This window comes from Gymnoscopelus braueri, assembly GCF_963280865.1.
Source record: "Gymnoscopelus braueri genome assembly, chromosome: 15".
NCBI classification, from domain to species: Eukaryota; Metazoa; Chordata; class Actinopteri; order Myctophiformes; family Myctophidae; genus Gymnoscopelus; species Gymnoscopelus braueri.
Genome location: NC_137620.1, coordinates 19,340,410 through 19,365,232, shown reverse-complemented (window position 1 = coordinate 19,365,232; position 24,823 = coordinate 19,340,410). Strand labels below are relative to the sequence as shown.

At 41.7% G+C, this 24,823-nt stretch overlaps 1 protein-coding gene across 1 annotated transcript; it reads left to right on the top strand.

Annotated features, from left to right (window-relative positions):
• The first annotated feature begins 407 nt into the window (after nt 1-407).
• Nucleotides 408-23,156, top strand: sf3b2 (splicing factor 3b, subunit 2). Its single transcript, XM_080451418.1, has 22 exons — nt 408-584; nt 1,344-1,390; nt 1,591-1,641; nt 2,990-3,223; nt 4,227-4,289; nt 4,612-4,753; nt 5,312-5,421; nt 5,640-5,748; nt 6,025-6,131; nt 7,022-7,261; nt 7,392-7,511; nt 8,101-8,184; nt 8,322-8,549; nt 8,946-9,095; nt 9,205-9,294; nt 11,362-11,469; nt 14,159-14,266; nt 14,671-14,813; nt 16,218-16,319; nt 16,959-17,058; nt 19,863-20,054; nt 22,724-23,156. The coding sequence occupies exons 1-22, from the start codon at nt 455-457 to the stop codon at nt 22,793-22,795; spliced, it is 2,730 nt and encodes a 909-aa protein (XP_080307544.1). The 5' UTR covers nt 408-454; the 3' UTR covers nt 22,796-23,156.
• Nucleotides 23,157-24,823: the final 1,667 nt, after the last annotated feature.

Below are 24,823 nucleotides of genomic sequence, written 5' to 3'. Positions count from 1 at the left end.
TAGTTTTTTTTGGGGGGAGGCCAAACGGGCATAATTATCGAGCAATGTTTCAGTAAACACTGACACCTCGTGGCTGAATGTAGGAGTGCTTTCTAACGTTTGACTGAAATCAAATTAACTTTTTGCGTTTACAAAACGAACTATAACAAACAACAAATCCTCATAGAGCACATGTCAATGTATTTCATACGTAAGCCTAGTATTTTGGCTGGATGTGAGTTTACTGTAAAAAAAAAAAAAAAAGCTTACAAATGCAGAAAACTGCAATGCTTTTTGATGATTTGGCCACCAGGCTTCCTCTCCTTGACTACATGTCCCAGTTGTCCTTGCGGTCTCCCATCGTGCTTTGCGAGCGTCCTGTGTTCTCTTCGGGTCGCAGTAATCTCACGTCGCTCCGCGCGTGTCTCTAACGTAGTGTTTTTTCTTGTTCATTGAAACACATAACCTCAACAACATGGCGACAGACGGACCGCCGGGGACCGACTCTCTCCCGTCCGACCTAGGGGCAGCTATCGCCGGGTTGAACACATGGAGCCACCCGGAGCTGCAGGGAAAACTGGCCGAGCTGGGAGCTCCCAACATGGGTAAGCTACTCAGCCTTCTGGGGGGAGGAATGAGAGAGTGTGGATGTGGTTAGCATTGTAGCTAAAATGCTAGTTAACACTTCCGTGGGTTAGAGGGGTTTGGGCCTTGCTCTGTTGACATTAAAGTTGTGCGTGTATCAGTGAGGGAAGATCACGTTTTACTTAGGTAAAAGTATCAATACTGCAATGTAGATACACTCAGTTACAAGTAGAAGTCCCGTATTCTAACTGTACTTGAGTAAAAGTGCAAAAGTATTGGCATCAAAATATGCTTAAAGTAAAAGTACTCATTGTGCAGAATGTCCCTTTCCACAAGTTCAAAATGTATTTAAAAAATCAGTGCTTCGCGAAATGTATGTAGGTCTGAAGTGGTTAATGTGTGTTTTGTAATAATAATATAATCCTACACACTAACTAGTAACTCAAGTTTTCATATAATTGTAGTGGAGTAAAAGTACAATATTTTCCTCTGGAGATATAGTGGGGTAGAAGTAAAAGTACTGAAAATAGTAAAGAAAAAACAAAGTAAAGTCAATAGTACCTCAACATTGTAGTTAAGTGCAGCAAGTAAAACTTCTGTCTCCACTGGGTATCTTAGCCTACTACTTAATTATAAGTCTGCTTATAGTCTGCTTACAGAAATGTCCTGTTGCAGCCTTGAAGGAATATAAGGATGCATGCTACAAAGGCTTTCTATATAATAAGGTCCCTTTGTGTTCTTATCTATTAAGTGATGATTTATTATTTTTTTCCCCCCAGGCCCCAGAGAGGAGCTCATTGACAGACTGAAGGGATATATGATCCAGGTAAATGTTCTCAACTCTTAATGTTATAAAAGGACTTGACAGTGGCTTGACAAAATGGTTAATGCTACAACCTTTAATTAAATAAAACTTGATGTAAAAACGTAACGCTGTTCCCACAAAGCAGTTATTTCAGCGGGATGTCAAAATCTTCATGTGTGATCATGTGTGATCATGTTTGATCTGTATGTTGCCCCCTGCAGACTGGGAACCTCCTCAGCAAACCCAGAGATGACAAACCCATGGGCCCTCAGGTAAAACGCAACACAACAAATATCATCTGTGATTCCACAGTATTGTATAACTTCAGAAACATGGTACCGAAACAGCTCAGAGTTTCCCTCAGACCAATTCCATGTCTGCGTACCACCGACGCTGAATTGGTCAGCGGACTTAGTCAGTGCTGAGACTAAACATCGCAAAATGACTTGTGTTTCCCACATGCCCTATACCTTCACAGGAGAGTTTTTGCACTAGGGCTGAACGATCATTATCTTATCTACAATATGATCTTGTAGATATGAACATGCAAAATGTATTAACATTGCAAAAAGGAACTACCTTATATGGATGGTCCCATGCATGTACAGCTAAAGCCAGCCAATCACAATCAGTCCTCCACTCCCAGAGTTAAATAGCTAGTTTCAAGTTCAGCTCATTCAGCCCCTCTTGAACTGCGTCATGGAGAAAAAAGTTTGACTATTCAACTCTGGCACAGCCGTGTGCGTAAAACACGATTGTAATAGTTTCACAGGACCTGCAAGCTCACCTCATTGAAAATATTTTACTAGATGACATTTAAAAAGACTTCAGTGCAGCAAGCCGCTTACTAATGCGTCCTGTATGATCATACAGTGTATATACTAAATAAATACTTGTATCTTCCATTAAGATCAGTGTGATGGGAAAGACCCTTATACTCATGCATGATGTAACTTGAATCATGGGGCTGAATAAAGAAGGCACTGGAGCAACTCTGATGATTGGAGCCTTGTACTTTAATATAGAACAGGGTGACCTGACGAAGATGTAATCTGACATAGAAGCGTTGTCGTCGGTTCTATATTAAAGTAAAATAATCCAATCATCCGATTTGCTCCAGTGCCTTCTTTATTCAGCTACATGTGTCCGCGCCAGAGACACTCCGAATCAGCCTGATTTCGGCTTGAGCCGCGGTGGAACCTCCTTTAATCATGAATCATGTGGCCTTTTAAGCAGGCCTAGGTGCTTGGGTGGCACAGGGGTAAAGTTTCTGCCAACCGCTATGGAGAGACTAGGGGGTTGATTCCTTCAGCTTCAGTGGGGAGCTGAAGTGGGAAGGATAGCATGTTCCTCCACTTGTTACGTCCTTGTGGTGAAACGTCTCACTGTCAGCAGCGACAAGGGTACAGAACAAGAGGAAGTGGGAATTGACAGAATGACTAAATTGAGAGAAATAGTTAAGAACAGAAGAAAAAAATTAATCTGAATTCACTTTTCATTAACCAAATGGAGCAGTGTAGTTGATATGCAAGATGGCATGAGATGATGATAGTGCTGCATGCCATGTGCGTGCACCTGTAGACATTTCCTTCTTCCACTTTTCCCTCTCTCCTACACCAGATGGCAGGCATGCCCCCCATGCCTCCGATGCCAATGCCACCCATGCCCCCTGGTATGGGCATGCTCCAGGCCATGAGCATGATGTCCGGAGCGCCCCCTCCTCCACCGGGCATGCACATGGGCATGGACGGCCCTCCGGGCATGCCCCCTGGCATGTCGCAGGACGACCAGCTGAAGATGGCTCAGCAGAGAGCGGCCATGATGCTGCAGCAGGAAGAGCGAGCCAAGCAGCAGGTGACCAACAGACCTTTTCATCATTAGATTTGAATTGTTGTTGTTAGGCAAAAGATATTGAGCTGAAACTAATGCTTAATTTATACATCGTCATATGGCGGTGTGATAGATAGGCTATTTTTGGCACATTACACCATTGTACGTACGATGAAGTATAAATCAGGCTTACAGAATCCATACCACTGATCTGGGATGTTTAGTCCATTGACTGCGAAGTTTTTTATTTTTCATTCATTTGAGTATAGTTTGATAAATTAGTTGGCAGACTAGACTTGAAACCTGCTTTTGATACGTAATCCTACACAGTGAAACTTATTGTGCCTTTAAAGTTAATGTTATTAGTTGTATTTTAAAGCCTAGATTGATTTGAAAATTGTCCCTGGAGAAACTTAAAAATACATCCAATATCAGTCACCAGAACTAAGCACGAGTGTTTAAAATTAATATCAAATATTTACATACTGAATCTAAGCAACTTAAAAACTGTCTGGGGTGCTCACAAAAGCCTGAGTAGACCCCAAACATGTTTGAAAGTGAAATATCCCTTTAAAATTACGGACGTTATTCCGTTAAATTCAGTAAACTTTCTGATGACTGTGGAGAAAGTTGTCTCTTTAGCATTTCAATGGTGCTGTCATTGTAAGTGACTTGGGGCAGCATTAAAAACATGTTGGGGCTCACTGTGTGCCAAAACGTGGCTCACTCAGGTGGTGCCAAAAGTAATTGAAGGAAGCTACAGAGTAAAACATTTTTTTCTTTGCTCACTGGTAGATGACCAGATACTTAGTGTGCTTTGATTCTTGCCGGAGACTTGTGTTTCTGTATTTCCTGCACCCTCTGTGCCCTCAGTTTCTTGTATTTCTACCATCCTATCCAAATAATAAGACAAAATGTCTTCTACCCACAAGTACCCAGGTAGTAGATTTGTAACATTGTTCTGTTTATGGCAAGTTCAATTACCGTAGTATTAATGTGTGCGTGTGTGTGGTTGTACATGTTACAGGGGGATTCCCGGGTCATTGACGAACACAGGAAAGAACAGGAGCTTCTGGAGCAACAGAAAAGGGTGTGAACACGATCATTTTTGGAGACTGTTTTGATTATAAAATTGACAGATTGCAGATTATGGATATTACTTTCCAATAAATATTCCTGATCAGTAGTTCTCACACTTTCAAGATTTTTCAAAAATGTAAAAGCAATAGCAGGTGAACAAGCTCGCTACATGGCAGCATGTACATCTGCTATTTTTGAATAGCCAACACTAAAATCTAAAATGACACAGATGCTTTCCCGGTTTTAATTAACTTTAATTTAATTTAATTTAATTTCCTATTTGCCATCCTCTTTTCTTCATGTCTGTATTTCTCTCTCTCTCCCTCCATCAGGCGGCGGTGCTGCTGGAACACGAGAGGCAGCAGGAGATGGCCAAGATGCAGCAGCAGGGCCCAGGGCCTGGCCCACGGTCTGGCCACGACCTGGGCTCCAGGCCCCCCATGATGCCTAACATGCCTCCAGGCGCCATGAGAGGTACACTATGTTGTTGGTAGTGCTGCAGTTGTATTCAGTTTCCGCATTTCCTATGTCTAGTTCTACCAACTAATTACTAGAGGCTGTGATGGAATCAGTTCTTCATTTATTTAACCCGGGTAAAACCGCATATATAGATTTTCTTCTCTTTCAAGTGGGCCCTGGCCAAGAAGGCAGCATATATGGTTTCAAATACAAAAAATTATAAACACAACTGGATCAATATCATCATCATGTATTTGAAATGATAGTGGGGTTGTGGTGGACCCTTCGTCGATTATCCATAAGAAATCATAGGCAAAATCATCTATCTCGCTCTTATCTTGTTAAATAGCTCTATATTCCAATAGTAATCATTGCTCTAGCACAAGTTAAACAAGTGAAATAGGAAGTGATGAAACAATGTCAAATTGAAGCTGAAAAATGTGTTCTCTCAGATTTCCAATGAGGTGAAGGCCAGCTTTATCATAATCTCCTTTTATAGATGAAAATGTTCAGTGCGTTGTGATGCAGAATGTACCAACCTACATATAATATGTATGAACCGTCTGTGTGCAGGGATGGATCCGCGGGGGATGGATCCACGGGGTCCCTTGCCCCCCGGTGTGTCTATAATGCCCAATCAGAGACCACGGGTGCCCCCACCTCCAGGAGAGGATGGCAGAGAGGTATGCTTTGTCAGTCCACACACTTGTGTTTCCTTTGTGTGTATGTTAGTGTCTCTCTTCCTGATGTTCAAATACCATGAATTCTATTCACACTGCATTTGTCTTGTATTGATTTCAAGCTGAAGTTATTTCATTTTATGTTTTACTGTTATTTATAATGTTGTATTTTGTTTTGTCTTTTCCTGTGCTTGACTCATTTGTGGTGCCATTGGTTCCAGACATGGCAGGGAGAGGAGGCGAGTGTCTCCGGGCCGAAGATCCCTCAGGCTCTGGAGAAGATTCTGCAGCTGAAAGAGATCCGACAGGAACAGCTGACCGACCCTGCAGGTGATCACCGTCAACCATTCTCCTTTTAAACATCGTCTCGATAGAACTGCAACTGACCACTCTTCCTTATACAATGCTCTGGTAATGCGTGGCCTGTTTTGGCCATAGCACATGATTTAAAGCCAAAAAGGCAAAACAGAAATCTCATTTTGATTTGTATGTTCTAATGTCCATCACAGTTATTTTCATGAAAATTAATGATCAACTAAAATGTCACGATGACAGCCCTAGCTGCATATAAACTCCGTCATGTTGCTTGCTGTGCTTTCCCATCAGAAGAGGACGGGGAGGACGGTGAGATGGCAGTGGAGACGGGCGGCGCCTCGGCTCTCGGCGCCACATCTGACAATGAAGATGACGATGGACAGATGTCCAAAAAAGATGTAGGTTTTAAAAACAAAACGACAAAAACAATCCTTTACACTTGATGTGTCCTTGTAAGAGTAGCACAATGTTTCAGTGCTCAGGCTTAGTTTTATTTATGCTGACCTTACACCAAACGTATTTTTTTTTTTTTGCGATTTCACAATGTTGGGATAACATCATGGGAGTTTTAATAATAATACATTTTATTCATATTGCACTTTACAATTGAAACAAATTTCAAAGTGCTACAGTACAGAATAAAAACATTTGCATAAAAGCAACATAATTATCTAAAAAAAAACATGGTTTGCAAAAAAGCCTAGGGTGTAAAACCCGAATAGCTAACCGAAAGCTTTATTAAAAAGTCTTTAGTGCTCTCTTGTTTTGTTGTCTTGATTGTTTTTGTGATGGTTCTGATAAAATCAAACACATTTAATATTATCTCAAGTCTTGGCATATGGTCATGTGAAGTTCAAATGACAGGTGCTTATAATATTGATGGGCCACGTCTGTCTAGGTGAGATACGCACATTTGTTTTTGTGTGTACCTCTGTGTAGTTTATTTGGCGAATATCAATTTAGCTTCTGAGCTTTACCCTGAGAAACGCTTCTGTTCAGACCAGTGGCGGATGTAACTGCATTTTTTATTTCCTCCCAAGAAAACTTTTACAGTATCTGCTCTATACACAATCTCATAGTCTGTGATCACACTATGACATTGTTTTTAGATATGAGCGGGTGTCCGATTTAAAAGTCCTCTAGTGTATGGTATGGCATTTAACAAATGACAAACAATAATATTTTGGAGTCGGACAACCTTTTTCAGTTTCTTACGTTTTTTTTGACACCAACAAATTATTCACAATCCTCATAGTGGCGTTGTTTTTTCGTGTCCTCACTTTTGTAGAAAAACCGCAAGCGTAGGAACCGAAAGAAAAAGAATAAAAAGCAGCGCGCCCAGGAGAAGAGGGAGCAGGCGGAGCAGAAGGAGAGTGAGAAGGACAAGGATAAGGATAAGGATAAGGATGCAGAGCCAGAGAAGGACAAGGATAAGGAGGAGGAGGTGGAGATCGAGTACGTGACGGAGGAGCCCGAGATCTACGACCCCAACTTCATCTTCTTCAAGAGGATCTTCGAGGCGTTCAAGGTGAGACACTGTTGGAGGTCCTGCAGAGTTCTTCTCTGCACGGCCCTGGAGTGAACGTTCCTTATTAATCTCTCCTGTGGCCTCTTCCATCATCATTTCTAATCTTTCTCTTTCTCTTAACTCTCCCTAGCTGACTGACGATGTGAAGAAGGAGAAAGAGAAGGAACCAGAGCCCGTCGTCCCAGTCGTCATGAAGAAGAAAGGCTTCATGGAAGAGAAGAAGGACAGTGACGACGACGACAGCGATGACGTATGTTGGAGAAAGCAGGGCGCTGTGTGTGTGTGTGTGTAATGGCAGCAGGCGGCTGGAAAGACGAGTAAAACATTTTGAAACGGCGTGATCCACATGCGTATTGATTAGGGTTAGGATCTGGAACCGGATCCAACAATGAGGAACCGGAATCAGTTCCATCACATTTGGAACCGTTTCCGGAACTGGTTTTATCACGCTGTCAGAGCTGGTATGTGGACTTAACGTCTGCTATACAATTACAATACCGGTGGTTCTCAAACTTTAATTTCAAGGACAGACCTGTAACTGTCCATTTGGAACCCCCTAGGAATCGTTAAAGTTAACAGTTATGGGATCGGACCGTTAAGAGGGAATCGTCAAGGAATCGTTAAAATCCTAAAGGATCCCAACCCTAGTATTGATGCATTTGTTACTGTTGTATGTAGAAATGTAGATTACATTTCAGGACTGTATACGTGAACATAAACATAAAGTAAGATTACAATGTGGCAACAGCCACACTTTGCAGGGTCAAACAATAAATAAATGTTTTTAGACTCAATTGTTCTGCTCAAGTAACACTGTTGTGCGTGTGGCGTGTGCGCAGGATAACATGAGACCAGAGGGGCCCAAAATGTCCAAGAAGAAACTCAGGCGGATGAACAGACTGACTGTGGCTGAGCTCAAACAGGTACACGGCTACACAATACAATGAACTTTTTATTTGATTTGGACCTGCCCCTCCTCACCACTTCAAGGCTGTTGTAGGAAGCAGTTGTGTCTCTCTTGTTTTTATTTACCACTTTTCTAATCTATTCCATCTTCTAGTTGGTGGCTCGCCCGGACGTGGTGGAGATGCACGACGTTACAGCCCAGGAGCCAAAGCTCCTGGTCCATCTGAAGGCCACCAGGAACACGGTGCCCGTGCCCCGCCACTGGTGCTTCAAGAGGAAGTACCTGCAGGGCAAGAGGGGCATAGAGAAGCCGCCCTTCGAGCTGCCCGAGTTCATCAAGAGAACCGGCATCCAGGAGATGAGGGAAGCCTTACAGGAGAAGGTGGGTTGACCAGGGTGGATGAATGGGGAGAGTGGAGCTGGCAGTGCAACGTTGGGGGGTTTGAATCCCATTGAAGTTATTAACTTAGGTCAGGGGTCTTCAAGAGATGAAGCAGGGACCTTCACTACATATTGTATACAATTGTGTTGCAGATTCAACTTTTTCATAGATTTAATAGATCGCTTCATAGACATGTTTGACAGCACTATCATTGTGTAGTGTTGTGTTGTATTCTTGTCAATGTGTATTTTCAGACAGTTAACCACTTCACCCTCAATCATATCGCTATCAGCTGCTTTGGCTGATATTCCCACCAAATCGCCTTTGGTGTTTATTCAATAAAGCCAACGTCTGTTTATGGACTTCTACACAACATCTTCATTACCCCTTCCACAGGAGGACGCCAAGACCATGAAGACGAAAATGAGGGAGAAGGTGCGTCCGAAGATGGGGAAGATCGACATAGACTATCAGAAACTCCACGACGCCTTCTTCAAATGGCAAATGAAACCCAAACTCTCCATCCATGGAGATCTGTATTACGAGGTACAGTAAATTATTTCTCTTTTGTTTTCGGTGTCTGGGACTCGCATTGGTTTTCTGTTGCAGTATATACAAATGCTGAAGAAAATCCTCTCTCTCTCTCTGTTCGTAGGGTAAAGAGTTTGAGACCCGTCTGAAAGAAAAGAAGCCAGGCGATCTGTCTGACGAGCTGCGTATCGCTCTGGGCATGCCTGTTGGACCTGTAAGTACCCCCCCCACACACACACACACACACACAGGGCTTGACATTTACCCATTAAGAACTGAGGCTGATTCTACAAATGTCCTAACAGTTTTCTGAAAACCCTTATGTTGATATATCAGTGGTTATCAAACCTTTTCACGTCAAGGACCCCCAAACGTATATGTATTTAGCCGCCGACCCCATCTGAAAATATTTTGTTCCATTTTTTAATAATGCAATTTATGCTTGCCTGTCATTGTCAGCAGGTTGAAATGTGTTTGTTGTTATAGCTATCATACACAGCATAGACGGTCGTGCTGCAGTGCTTTAGCAGAACAAATGATTTATTCGCACATAAAGAGATTAACAAATCATTACCCTACACCAGTGGTTCCCAAACCTTTTTACTGTAGCTCGACACCCAAAAGAGAAATTTGATGTCTCCCCAGGACCCAAGCTAGTGAAAAATAGCAGATCTATAAGCTCACAGCGCGTTGAGATGCGTTGCGTTGCGAGCTTGTAGATCGGCTATTTTCACTACTTCTTAAACATTTGTTTTCTAATTTATGTAATTTCTGAAATGTATTTTTTTCATTCATGAAATTCTTTAGAAAAATTATTGATTTAGTTTTTAATTCATGAATTTCATTTTTAGATTTTTATATTTTGAAATGACAATTAAAAACGATGCGACGGGATATTTACTCGTGACCCATAAAAATATGTCCGCGACCCACAAGTGAGTCCCGAGTCTCCCGACCCACTGTTTGGGAAACGGTACCCTCCCTACTCTGTGTGTGCACAGTCCTGCTGTGAGTGGGAGGAGGCAAGGCTGTTGGGGGGGCCAGTGGTGTGTATTTGTGTGTAGCACCTAGCATATGTACACATTGTCACTGTAGGCCTTTATATAAAACAATTATGTTGAACTGCACTCGGGCACACCCTAGTTGTTGAGCATATTGCATATACATTACCTGCTCCAGTGAAGCTGATCCGTGGCCATTTGGTTGAACCCTAGCGCAGTGGTTCTCAAACTTTTTCATGTCAAGGACCCCCAAAATGATACGTATTTGGCTTACGGACACCCCATTTCAAAAATATTTTGTGCCAGCGATTTATAAAAAATAGCAGATCTACAAGCTCATAGTGCGGCACTCCGTACCAGTATAAAATATGGTTAACATGGTTAAAATGATTTTGACGCTATATTAACTAATTTTGCTGGGGACCCCCTGGTACCCCCCCAAGGACCCCTAGCGAGACAACTATAATATGGGACTATTGGCTCTATACTGTACCTCACTTACGCCCGCATGTGTCTGCTTTGATCTGCAGATCTGCATTATATTAACCCATTAAGGCCTGAGGTCGATTCTACAAATGCCCTCTAAATCAGTAGTTCTCACACTTTCAAGATCTTTCAAAAATGTTAAAAAATAACAGATGTACAAGCTCGCTGGTGTATGAGCTTGTATATCTGCTATTTCTGAATTACTGGTTTTAATGGGTTGAAGGCGATTACGCAGTATGGCTGGAATTTTCTCTTTGTCTCTTGCACTCCCCGTCGCTCTCCTTCAATACTTCCGGTGATTTTCATTTCTCAGAGCTTGAATTTTTATTAAGAACTGGTGGTAGTAATCAGTTTACTAAGGCTACGAGAAAGAAGCGTTCTGTCTACATTTGACGCCGCAGCAGCAGACAGTTTTGAATGTGCTCGGTGAAATGCAGGCTGCGTCTGCTACAGCTGCCTTTCAACTATTACATTTCAGTAGACTTGTACCGCTCCCATTCCCTTTCAGCTTAGTGGAATTTACAACAAGTAGAATAAAAATGCAGTAATCCTACCACATTCTCGCAGATGTGGCATACGGACGGCAGACTCTCACTCTGTAGAAACCTTGCAATAAAGCACTGTGTGCGTTAAACTTGATCATAATGTAGAGACGCTACTTGTGGACGCAGTTGCGCGTGCGACAGTTGCATCTGTGAGAGGAAAACAATTGACCCAGCATCGTGCATCGTTGAATCCAGCATAGCACGGGCAAGTGTTGCATAATAAATTATTTTCGTTGTGTTTTCTTCCAGAACTCCCACAAGGTGCCCCCTCCCTGGCTCATCGCCATGCAGAGATATGGCCCCCCTCCCTCCTACCCTAACCTCAAGATCCCTGGACTCAACTCCCCCATCCCAGAGGTAAGACACACGACGTCTATTACTGCTATTTCACATTTACATTGTTTTCACCATTAAACATTGCTGTAAAAATCTACCCTGTATGAATGAAGGTTGAATACAAAAAATCTGTGGCACCTTGCGTGATCTCGTACAGTACATGTATCTCTCACGTTTTTATCCGACACTCGGATCAGTCAGACTTAAAAGTGTAGATGCTTTTATTTTTACCCGCTTAGCGAAAGCTGCGGGTCTATGAAGAGGCAGACCTATGACTCATCATTCAACAAATTTGCATTCGACAGATAAATTTGCATTCCACAGATTTGTTCGACAGATTTGCGTCATTGGCTGTCGTTTAAGCCAATGGGATACTTTCCCATACTCTGAACGGGCGACCTCGTCCTCCCAAGCTATGGGACTATGCAGTCCTCCGAGCGCTAGCCGAATTTGGCTAATAGTTAGCTTGTATGATGTTACTAACTAACTGTTTTTAGCCAAGCGCGCTAATGTCCACTCCCCATTAGTTATCGACGCAATTCGCGTTATTACTCTCGTAATTTTCATGTATTGTACATCCCAAAATAAAATTTATTAACCATGTTATGGTGCTGTAATGACTTTATATTTTCTCGAGCGCTAGCCGAATTTGGCTAATAGTTAGCTTGTATGATGTTACTAACTAACTGTTTTTAGCCAAGCGCGCTAATGTCCGCTCCCCATTAGTTATCGACGCAATTCGCGTTATTACTCTCGTAATTTTCATGTATTGTACATCCCAAAATAAAATTTATTAACCATGTTATGGTGCTGTAATGACTTTATATTTTCTCAACATAATACTGTCTTTCACACGGGCCAAAAGAGGATCACTTCCGCCATTTTCTTCTTCGTTGGTGTAAACAATGACACGGTTGCCAGATTTTGAGAGAAAAATAAGCAACCAGGTCAATGAAAACAAGCCCAAAGACTTAAGACTATTAGGCTACATGAGCACTTCAAACCTATATGCATCGGCTATTTGATAATCGACGACTTGGCAATAGCCGATCTACAAGCTCACAACAAAATAATAACAAATAACAAGCAACTACCTACATTTACAAGCAACTTCACAGAAAACAAGGTCGCTTGTAATTAGTATACATGGCAACACTAGTACGAGTACTTTACCCACCACTGTTGCTGTTTTTAACATGACTGCCCTGTTTACAAATGAATGAATACACACTACAACCAAGGTTACTGTAGCAACATTTTTCATGTAAGGTATGACGCTAAAATCAGCTGCATTTCATCAGAAAAAAGCAGATCTACAAGCTCACAACGCATCGCCGCCTTGTGAGCTTGTAGATCTGCTATTTTTTATTATGACGTTTTAATGAATACTTCATTTACAAAAGACATTAATGAAACCAAATGGACCCATTTGGGTTTTTCTTTCATGTAAGCCAGTAGTGAAAAGGGCAAACTTGCAGTTATGCTTTACAACTCAAGCCTAGCTGTTTCAAACAGTGAAATCAAAAGACAAGTTGTGAGCTTCACTTTTATAAAGGGTTAGGGTTACATTGCAGTATTGATACTTTTACTTAAGTAAAACATTACAGTACTTTTTCCACCACTGTTGATGTTTTTAACATCACTGCCCTTACGCTACCTGTATTCTATGGACTCACTTCGTTCATTGTGAAAATAGTTTCTTTCTTTCATACATAAATGAATACTAACTGCTGACCACCGGTCTTTTGTCCAGGCACAATGCATACAACACTATCAACCAGTCCTCCTGGGTGTGTGTGTGTGTGTGTCTTCATTTTTGTTGTTCATACATTTCTAAGTGAAACACTGTAGTTTTGACTTGGGTAAGGGTAGGCTACATTATGAAGTAACTATATCAGCTTGTGCAAATAGCAGATCTGTGAAATTGTAGATCAATTATTTTCACTATCATTGATATTGTACACACACACACACACACACACACACACACACACACACACACACACACACACACACACACACACACACACACACACACACACACTTTATATTGGTAGCCAACCAATGAACCTCTGTGGAGTTATTTTTGTTGCATTCGAATGGCTGAGATTTTATTTTAATGACAACTTTTACATTTTGTACTGCACATTGGGGCAAAAATAGCCTGCCGCAAGCGGGTATATTATGACTTTGTCATTTCTTGTTTCATCACTGTGCTTGGGTTGTGTGTGTGTCTGCGTCTCTGTGTGCATGCACTGCCTAGTAGAGGGCCAGAGGGCGCCAGAGTGCAGGAATTTAGACACAGCCTGCAAAACACTCACACTCACACTCACACACAATGTCAATGTTCTCTCCCCATCACGGTGAAATAACACGGATTACAAGTCCGTAAATACACAATATTTTCGAGCTGCGTTCGCTTCCAGCGTTCGCGCGTCTTACTTGTTACAAGACTCTCCAATTGAAAACAACATTCTTTGTGAAAATGAAGATTGAGAAAAAAGTTATTTTTGCCGACCTGAAAACAAGTAAGGTCTCTAAGTTGACTCGGGCCCTAGTTGAATAGCACACAGGGGATAAGTGACATTTAGTGATCCTGCGTTTTTGGAAATCCCACTCAGTATTTGTATCTGTGATGACAATGTTCCCATCTTTTCTCTCCCCCCTCCCTCTTGTGCCTCTCTGTCCTCCATCCTCTTCCTTCGTTCAGAGCTGTACATTTGGCTACCATGCCGGGGGCTGGGGGAAGCCACCTGTAGACGAGATGGGCAAGCCTCTGTACGGCGACGTGTTCGGCACCAACGCTGGAGACTTTCAGGTAACCACTTTAACGATTCAAGCATTTAGTGGTTCTCAAATTCTTTCATGTCAAGTACCCCCAAATTAATGTTTTTGGCCGCGGACCCCCATTTGAAAATATATTTTGTGCCAAGGACCCCCAGAAGAGAAGATTTGTGTCAAAAGTATTCAATATTTTCCAATAGTTCCAAGATTAGTTTTTCTCAAAAATAGCATCTGCTATTTTTGAATAGCCCATGAATAAAATATGAATTAAGTGGTTAAAATGATTGTGATGCTGTAGTAACAAATTTTGCTGGGGAACCATCCAGAGTGACTTAACAAAGTGTCATGAACTTTTAGTAGTAGCAAATGCATCAAAATGGTTTTGGAGGAATCCTTAATTTGTCAAGTGTGATTTATGTGATACGTCCTCTTGTCCAGGCCAAAGCAGAGGAAGAGGAGGTGGACCACACGCCCTGGGGAGAACTGGAGCCTTCGGACGAGGAGTCGTCGGAGGAAGAGGAGGACGAGGAGAGCGACGAGGAGAAGCCAGACGAAACAGGTTTCTTCACGCCGGCGGACAGGTACTTTGTCTTTGACGTGGAAACAGAAATGCATTAATTATGTTGTTGTAGTGGTTTAGAAGGTAGATTGGTGTCGGGGAAAGTGAATGAGAAATACGAGGTGGGATTGAGAAAGCTACTTGATGCCCAGTTGAGATGCTGGGCGGCCGACAGCAGAAGGCTGTGGTTGTACTCTGCAGCTTGCTGGTGTGCTCCAGACAGAGTCAGTGCTTGTCCACTTTTGATGATTAAATAACATCAATAAATGTTCAATATATACTTGGATATTGAATAGCAAAAATGTTATCAAATGGTGACGATATTTTGACATGAGAATAAATAATGTGACCGACGTCACTTTCATGAGGTATGAAATATTGAGTAAAACTCAACGTTATTGAAATTCAAATAACCATTATAGCATGTGATACTTTGTTGTTGTATTTTTGATAACCAAGCTGTGAACACCAGTTTTAGCTATTTGTTTATTTATTTATGTTTATGGTTACCACCGTGCAATTTGGAAACCTTAAATTTCGATAGAAATAGCTTCAGGGGAAATGAATTCTTCCACCAAACATCTCAAGCTCATTACCACCATGTGAACACTGGAAAGTGTCGCATGCCTGTTCAATGAGCTGCGGGGAATAAATATTCAGCATTCATTTTGTCAATATTTAAATACGGACAAATATTTAACGAGCTAAAAAGGCAAATTAGCGCTCAGTGAAATCACGAGTTCAGAGGCACACACTGTACCGTGGCCAGGCATTAACATAACTTACCATGTAATTGGGGGTTCAAACACTCGAGATTGGTGCACATTTAGTCTCATTAGCATTTAGACTGGAAAAGGTGGTTCTGCCTTTGATGGGTTGTGTAACTTGCGTTTCTGGGTGCGTCTTATTTGGTCTCGGTGTCTGTGTGTTTGTCTGTGCATACATAATGTTTTTCCCCACGTGTATCTATCTATTGTACATGTTTGTGTAGAAGGTTCTCTCGCCATGCAACCATAAGACTTTCCCTTATTGTTCATGCAAGACCATTGAGTGTGTGATTTTCCTTACTTTCTTAACAGATGTGCCTGCACATAAAGCAAGGACAAACTGCTTTTGTTTTGGTAGTTAAGAGATTAACCATTTTCAACATGGCGTCCCTATTTTTGGCATGTCATTGTCACAGGCTAACATAAAAAATAATAAAAATAAAGTAGCAGCTCTCACAATGCACTGCAAAACGACACTTTGTGAGCTTGTTGACTGGCTAATTTAGCTATTTTTTTTAACAGTGGTAAGTGGTTAAGCTATCATTGGTGTTCTCTTTATTTGGATGTGTGCTTGCATCCACCTGTCTTACTTCATGGCATCTTATGACTAATATGTACGCGTGTGTGTGTGTGTGTGTGTGTGTGTGTGTTCATTCCAGTGGTCTGATCACCCCAGGGGGCTTCGCGTCTGTTCCTGCCGGCATGGAGACCCCAGAGCTGATTGAGCTGAGGAAAAAGAAGATTGAGGAAGCCATGGATGGGTGAGTGGTCTGTTCATAATGACACATGGCACAAAACGGTATCATCTTCATAATTCATACAAAAATGTTATCTAACAGTTTGAAGTGTATAGGGTTTGCCAATATTCCCACATAATGGTAATATCTGACATTACTAAAAGTTCTAATATTATTTCTTGTATACATTAGTGATACATTCTCAAGACAGACGGAGTAGCAAAGGGCAGACAGTCAAAGACTGTAAATAACGCTAAAGATTGCAGAAGTCATTGATTGATGAGATGATATTCATTCATAATGTAATGTTTGACATTTCTTGAATGTGATGGCTGTAGGGAAACGGATGTCAGAAGCACAGAACTTCAAATCATGGTTGCATAGCGGCTTAAAACACTTGTAGAGTACATGCCAAGATTAGATTAGAAACTTAACCCACCACAGCCAACATGAACAGGACTTCTTTTTGTGCATAAAGTTGGCTGCTCACCAAATGTGTCTTATAAGCATACATAAACACAGAAGACATTAGGACAAGTATGCTTATGGGTGTAATTCAAGTTGATATGAAAACTAACTCCCAGTGGTTACATTTGACCTTTTTAAAATATGCAGGAAGTAGCGGTTTATACGTTATTTGACAGTTGTGTTCGTGTTGTGCAGGAATGAAACGCCCCAGCTGTTCACGGTTCTCCCAGAGAGAAGAACTGGCAACGTTGGATCGGCCATGATGGCCTCCACACACATCTACGAGATGTCAGGGGTAAGGGAGACAGTGTGTGTGTGTGTGTGTGTGTGTGTGTGTGTGTGTGTGTGTGTGTGTGTGTGTGTGTGTGTGTGTGTGTGTGTGTGTGTGTGTGTGTGTGTGTGTGTGTGTGTGTGTGTGTGTGTGTGTGTGTGTGTGAGAGAGAATATGTATACATGGATTAAAGTTGCGCTTTCAAAATAGCCGATCTACAAGCTCTCAATGCAACGCATTGAGAGCTTGTAGATAGGCTATTTTCTGTAATTGTTTAAAAAAACATTAGAGCATTTGAAGTGGGCAAACTAGCAATATGTGCTATGTTCAGAAGCATCTTCCATAAAACCCTAATAGTCTCAGATATTTCGTAAAAGCCAAAGGCTAAAGCCTCAATCTGTGATTTCTTCACCTGGTTGGCAGTATGTAGAACAGCAGGAACAATATTACTAAAACATCATAATTGATTGAAACGGTGCTAGTGTGGGGGGCTCCCTTCACACTAGGACTCAGTCGTGAGATTTTATTTTGCTTTTATCCATGGGTATAGATGTGTAGAGAAAACGGGAAAGGAGCGCATCTTTTTGACAAATAGTCAAAATCCCAAAACAAGGTGTTCTTCGGTAGAAGGGTGACAAAGTTAAATGGCAAAAAAGGGGAAAAACCGAGGCACTCTTGTGACAAATTCTAAAAGCTTTTATTGAATTGTCTACTGCATGGAAAGAATAAAAAAGAATGCACCTACGCATTACGGAACACAGCCTTCATCAGGGTCACTGACCAATTCAATAAAGGCTTTTAAATCTTTTCCACAAGTGGCCTTTCCCCTCCCCCCTTTTTGCCTTTTATGTATAGGTGTGTGTCAGGAAGTGAGTGTGATCAGATTTATAATAAGTTGCACACTTACCAAGAATAGCAGATCTACAAGCTCACAAGGCGTCACATCGCGAGCTTGTAGATCTGCTGCTTTCAGCACGCAACACTGGCAATTAGCTAAGTATATAAATCAAGTTATCGAGCTGCATGAGCGTTTCCTGAGTGTTTGTGTGCGTGCTCATGCAACACGTGTCATCAAATGCTTAATTTTTGCGCATTCTACACATACCAGCGCTAATGTGCGCACGGTTCGAATGCAATTCTACACACCTACACAGACATATAGTTTATCAGCACAACCCCCATCCCCTCAAGCACAGTTATGTAATGGCTGACATTCTGACATGTGAACGCTCAAACATGCATGCATATTCAATACATGAGTCAGTTGGGCGTGAAATTCGACCGACATTCAATTCATTGAATACAGTTTTAGTTGACAAATAATCGACGTATTTTATCACGTAAAATGCGTCTATTTACAGCTTGGAAATGTTGAACCAAACTGAATGCTCATCTTTGTTGTATATCACGAAATGTTATGTTTTTAGCAGCTGTGTGAGAGAAAGGCAAAAGGCTATACTGCAATGGCTATATTGCAACAGTAGAATACACCTCCTCAAAATATGACAGGAACGGTTGCCAGACTCTAGTATACTTCTGAGTGGAGCCTCTGATCGTATATTTAAGCTGTTCAAGTTTAAGATGTGACATAACATCCGCCACCCACTGTTTGTGGGATGGCGGAGCCGCTTTTTTCCAACTGAACAATATCAGTCGTCTAGCAAGTAAAGAGGAGAAGGCTATAGCTTCAGCTTGGTGAGTCGCTATTGGTGTTCCCTGTGGGAGAACACCAAACAATGCAGTCACTGGATTGGGGTCTATAGTTGCTTTACACATATATGAAAAGGTATTAAATACCTCCGTCCAGAATGTAGTCAGTCTAGGGCACGACCAAAACATGTGGCTAAGGGTAGCTGGGTCCAGATTACACCTAACACAAGCTAGCAGTAGGTATACATACTGTCGTACATTCAGTCTAGTGTCGTCTCTTTTAATTTAAAGCACCAGCAGTGCTTGTGTTGGGTGTATTTTTAGACATGGTTCCATTCCCATTATGGCTGTAGTGCAGAGGCTGCGGTGCTGAAAAGAACTTGGCTGTGGATACTTGGTCATCATAAAAAATAGTGTATTTGGTTCATAAGGTTGTTTGTCTCTGGGGCAACATGATGAGTAGGACTAAACAGCCTAAACCTTTTGTAGGTCATTACACTTCACATCTTGTATCTTGAACCATCAAGTATTTTAGTAGCTTTTATCCTCATTGAATCTTCATCTTGCCACTTCTGCAAGTGAAAGCAGTAGCAGCTAAAAGAGCCTTAATTTTGCCTCTTATTTTTAGCACTGTCTTCTAAACCATCCAAAACATAAGACTGCAACAAATTATACCAAACTCATTATTTTCTGAATCAATTAAACTGTCAATATGTTTTTTGACTATTCAATTAATCTATACGATTGATTTTGACAAATTATGTCACAAAGTTATCTGAACCCTCAAAGACATCTTGAACTTGAATATGATTACCCAACACTCAAAAAACTGTCTAAACAACATGCTATCAAACTACTCTTACTAAAATGTTATTAAATTAACAAATTAATAATTTTACCACTAAAACGTCCTGTATGTGTTACAACACAGTATTATTACAATTTATACTGTATGATAATGACTTGATATACTAGGTGTGGGGCAGAGTTCTGGAAAATGATGTTCAGAATCCTGAGAGGGAACCCTGTTTTGTGGAATTGTTGTTAATCATTCAACAACATTTCAGCGTGTATTCGTTTTGATGTTTTTTGTTTATTTAAAATTCCATAACGGGTGGTTCTCACTGTCTCTGTATCTAAACTTTGTTCCTTTTGTTATTTCCCCCTCGTCCGTCCAGGCCATGGCTGGTCGCAAGGCGGCAGGAGGTCAGGAGTCCCAGGGGGTGGAGGTGGCCCTGGCCCCCGAGGAGCTGGAGCTGGACCCCATGGCCATGACGCAGAAGTACGAGGAGCACGTACGAGAACAGCAGGCCCAGGTGGAGAAGGAGGACTTCAGTGACATGGTGGCCGAGCACGCCGCCAAGCAGAAGGTACGGAAGACCGAGAGAGCATGGTTATGGTTGGAAGAGAGCGAGAGAGCATGGTTATAGATGCAAGGGATCGAAGAGAGAGAGAGACAGCATGGTTATATATGTGAGCGATGGAAAGGAGAGAGTGTTTATAGATGGGAATCAAAGCAACGCCTTTGAATTCTTTTAAAAGCTAAATCAATTAAAATGAAACTTAACTATGGGTGTAGAATATAAAGCCGCATTGTGTTTTGATGCTGATATTTTAGATTTTGTGGTGGCCAGCAACATTGGATATTTTAGCCATATGTTGGATAAATTGAACAGGATAAAGTTGACATTAAAATTAAGTCATTATTACTGTGGTGCATGTGCTGTGGTAGAAAAAGCAGCATGTGTCCCATGTAACCAACGCTCCTGATTTCGTGTATAGAGGGGCGGGTGTATAGAACCGGCGAGAGATTGCGCCTGATCCCATTGGTTCACCGATCTGTCCGTCAACCCCCGCCCCCTTAACACAACATTACGAGCGACGCCCACTGCACTCTGGTTGGTTGGGAAATGAAACACTTCCTCATACCGAGTACACCGACGCGCTGGGCCTGGCTTTTATTTTTTAGCAAAACTAAACAATAAAAGCCTGGAGATCGAGGCTAACCCAGTGTGTACCCACCCCACCCCTAATGGACAACTATAGCAATTTATTTTATTATTTTTAAGCGGAATTAATATCCTGATTTCTTTATTTTAAAGAAGAAAATCACAACAAATACATTCTACCAAAGGCAAGTGTTGTGTGGTTTTCAGGCAGTAGCAGAACACTGGTTGCTATGTGATCATTCATAATTGTGTTATTATCCTCCTACTCTACGACTTTTAAGACTGTAAAAATATGGTCCTTCTACTCCAATAACAATAACAGCATTTGAGCCGGAAGGTCAGACCAGGGTGCAGTGTAGCCTCTTATCAGTCCGACGGGGAGATAAGCCCTCTGACTGCCCGTTTTAAACCCAATAACAGGAGCTGACCTGCTGTGGTCATTGGGCACAGAGAAAGTGGGTCATGTTTGGGACCCACCCAAATGCAGCGGCTACCCTGGTCAGCCAGAGGTCACACGACGTGCAGGATATACGACGTGCAGGGTCACAGTGTAGCGCTGTACAGTACTACAGTTGAATGAGGAGTGAATGAGATGGCAGTTTTTGTTTTTTTTTACTTCGGGGGGTGGGGGGGGTGGGCAGACCGCATCATTGCAACTAGACGCAACTCCTGGCAACAAAACCGTTTTGCAAGTAGTTGCATGTTGCAAGGAGTTGCATTGGTGTGGACTGGCCCTTAATCCATTCAATCCGGGAAGGGAACGCAATCTCTGTCATTTTTAAATGTCTTTGGCTATTCAAAAACAGCAGATATACAAGCTCATAGCGCTGCACTGAGTCAGTGCCGCGCTATGAGTTTGTAGATCTGCTATTTTTGAAAAATCTTGAAAAGGCTTTGAATACAAGTATTATTTTAAAGCGAACATTTGTAAAAACTATGTTGTCCCAGGGACCCCCCAGAAGCAAAGATTTGAGTTACAAATGTTGTTTAAAGAAATATGTGTTTAAAGAGATTTGCACAAATGTTCAAGATTTTTCAAAAATAGCAGATCTACAAGCTCATAGCGCGGCACTCGGTGTCGCGCTATGAGCTTGTAGATCCGCTATTTTTGAATAGCGAAAGTATAAAATAATGGTTATAGCTAAAAAATCTAAAATGACGCAGCGTTCCCGGTCTTAACTCTTACCCTGCCAGAGTTTTTTCAAAAAGTCTGTAGCCTCTGCCAGGGTTTTGACCCATTTTGGTACCTTTTCGCATAGCCACAGAATATTTTTCTCCAGTATGATTGATCCCAGATAATTTCTAATCACAGATGAGATTCAGGTGTGGTTTCACAAATGTCAACGAGGTCAATTTGACCTTGTTGTCATGTGTTGTTTGATGTTTGAAAATAGCTCAAAACCAGTAGTTTCAAACCAAAAAACATTGTGAATTGTTTGTCCGTTTCAATTTTAACATTGAAGTGGATGGAGCAGCAAATCTTTGGGAATTGTTATCTCCTTATTCGTTTGGAATATCGAAAAGGTGTCAATCTTAAATAATTAGAGAATCTTTTTAGAATTTTTTTTTTTTTTTAAAACGTTTTTTTTTTTTTTTTTTTTCAAAGACGTTTTTAAACGTCTTTGGCAGGCAATAGCTGAAGGCCCAAAGACGTTTATAAACGTCTTTGTCAGTTATAGAGTTAATGGGTGAACAGGACGTACAAGGTTTTGTTTATTTTCCTATGTGATGACATTTGATTGAACAACTTGTTTTTAACTACTTACTTAGTTGACCAGAGTCCCCCGGGGCCCCATACTAGGCACCCTCCTTTTCGCCATCTACACCAGTTCTCTTTGCCAGAAATAGCCGATCAACAAGCTCACGACATTTCGCGAGCTTAGATTGGCTGTTTTTGCCAACGGTTCGCCCAGAATAGGTATGCTAAGTGGTTAAATGTGCTCTATATATGAAGTTGGACTCGATTGTAATGGTGTCATTTGCTCACTCGCTCTCTCTCTCATCCTGGTCTCCCCGTCTCTTTTCTTCCTCTACTCATCTTCCTCTACTCCTCCCTCCTCCTCCTCCTCCTCCTCTCTCTCCACACACAGCAAAAGAAGAGGAAGGCCCAGCCTCAGGACACAAGAGGAGGTGCCAAGAAATACAAGGAGTTCAAGTTCTAGATCCAGCGCCCAGAGACACACACACACACACACACACACAAGAGGAAGTGTTGCAAAGAGGAAGTTACACAAAAGAAAAACTGGTGGACGGTATCCACATTTTAACACAGAACACAGCAGAATGTGACACCAGCCATCTGATTAGACCAGTGACAACAAATCTCTGTCCTGTCATTTTAAACGCTAAATATATGCTTAATACAATACCTAACGTAAACCCTGTCATGTGGAATCTGTGACATCTACGGTATTTCCTCCATTTTGTTTTGTCGTTTTTTTACATCTAAAATATTTGTTTATCCACGTTGTAGCTGTGCTTTTCTGATACTTTTTTTGTTTGTAAATAAATGATGTGACATCAGTTAAGCATTGTTCTCTTCCCTGTCGTGCAACTCAAATTGTGATGACCATAAATGCGCCATTTGCTCATTTTGCACATCGTTACACACCCGGAGAAACTGGTATATCGTTGCTGTCGGGCAGAAACCTCTTATCTCCATATTATAACTGTTTTTGTAAATTAACGCCATACTTGATCAAACTACAGCGTCACACAAAAGTAGCAGATTTGCAAGCTCGAAACGCGTTTTGAGCTTGTCGATCTGCTACTTTTGAATTTGAATCCTGAACAGTTTTGGACATATGAGGTTTCCACCTGACAGTATTTGCCTTTCCTTAGTTGATAAAGCCCTGAGCCTGAGGGGAAAAAGTCAAGCGTTTGTTTTGACTGACAAAATAACAAGGTGTAGATCATGGTTCGTCCACTTGAGGGGGACAGAGGACACCTTGTTTGTGACAAGTCACCTGACTGGCTAAGAAACATAGTGACCTAAATAGCTGAAACAACCACATGCATACTCGGTCACTGGTTCACACACACAATGCAGGAATGTGTTCCCCACTGCATCATTGTAGACAGGCTCTGTGTGTTATAGCTGTCCGGGGGCTTTAGCAGGTAGCCACCAACAGTTGTCCACAAACGTATTGGCAGGAAAATATCAGCACTGAGGCATGTTGATGGCTTTGCAAGTTATTTCACAGACAGACTTCATGAGTTGAAAGAATGTCTGAAATAGAAAAGTCAAGGAAGAAACACTGTGTAGCCTAAATGGAACTTGTCGAATGAGGCTTGGCTGGCTCCCCGAGACGCAATGACTTCATCTATTGGCACATATGATTTTCCATTATGAATAGGTGTCAGTTGATCACTTGGCCAACACCCTGAGGTGTGTGTTTTTGAGAGAGATTACCGTATACACAAGTTTTGTAGTAATGAATTACTGTAACGACTATTCAATAAGCCCTTGTTATAAAAGTTCCCAAACTAAATCCAGTCCGACAGTGTTGCCTGCCCATGTCAGCGCCTCATTAATAGTTACCGAGTTTGTTGGATCAGCTCGTCTGTGTACTGTCAGTGTGTAGTAGAGCTAAACCTCGCTTTATGATGACGTTTCCAAACTGCCCAACTGCATCTTAAATGGCAGATTGGGATTATTACCATTCTTACATTTTAATCCCCCTGATTGTAATCTCTTTATCCGCTGAGTGGAGTATAGTACACTTCACGTGAATGTCTGTGCAATACCGATACAACCATACAGATGTGGTGCCAAATACCAATGTTTAGCTCTGCTTGTCCCTAATGGAGGGGAAGAGTTAGAGGAGTAGTTCACCCAAACTTGACATATTTTCTATCAATTACACACCCCATGAAGCCTTGAATTCATGGAGATTTTTTTTGTCGAATTCCTAAGCCAATAACTTGGCGGGTCATTGTTCAATAGGAGATTCTTTGAGTCCGACAATGTGAGTCTACTACCCGCCAGTCATCAAATCATTGGCTCAGGAATGGGACAAAAACATTTCCATGAATTCAAGGCTTCATGGGGTTGTGTAATTGATAGAAAACAAGTCATTTTATGGGTGAACTACTCCTTTAAGTTCCAAATGTCCTGAGCTCAAGCGAACTCCTCGGAAGGTGCCATCGGTAATCATTGGCACACTTTCAGTCAGGTGACATTTAGGGAC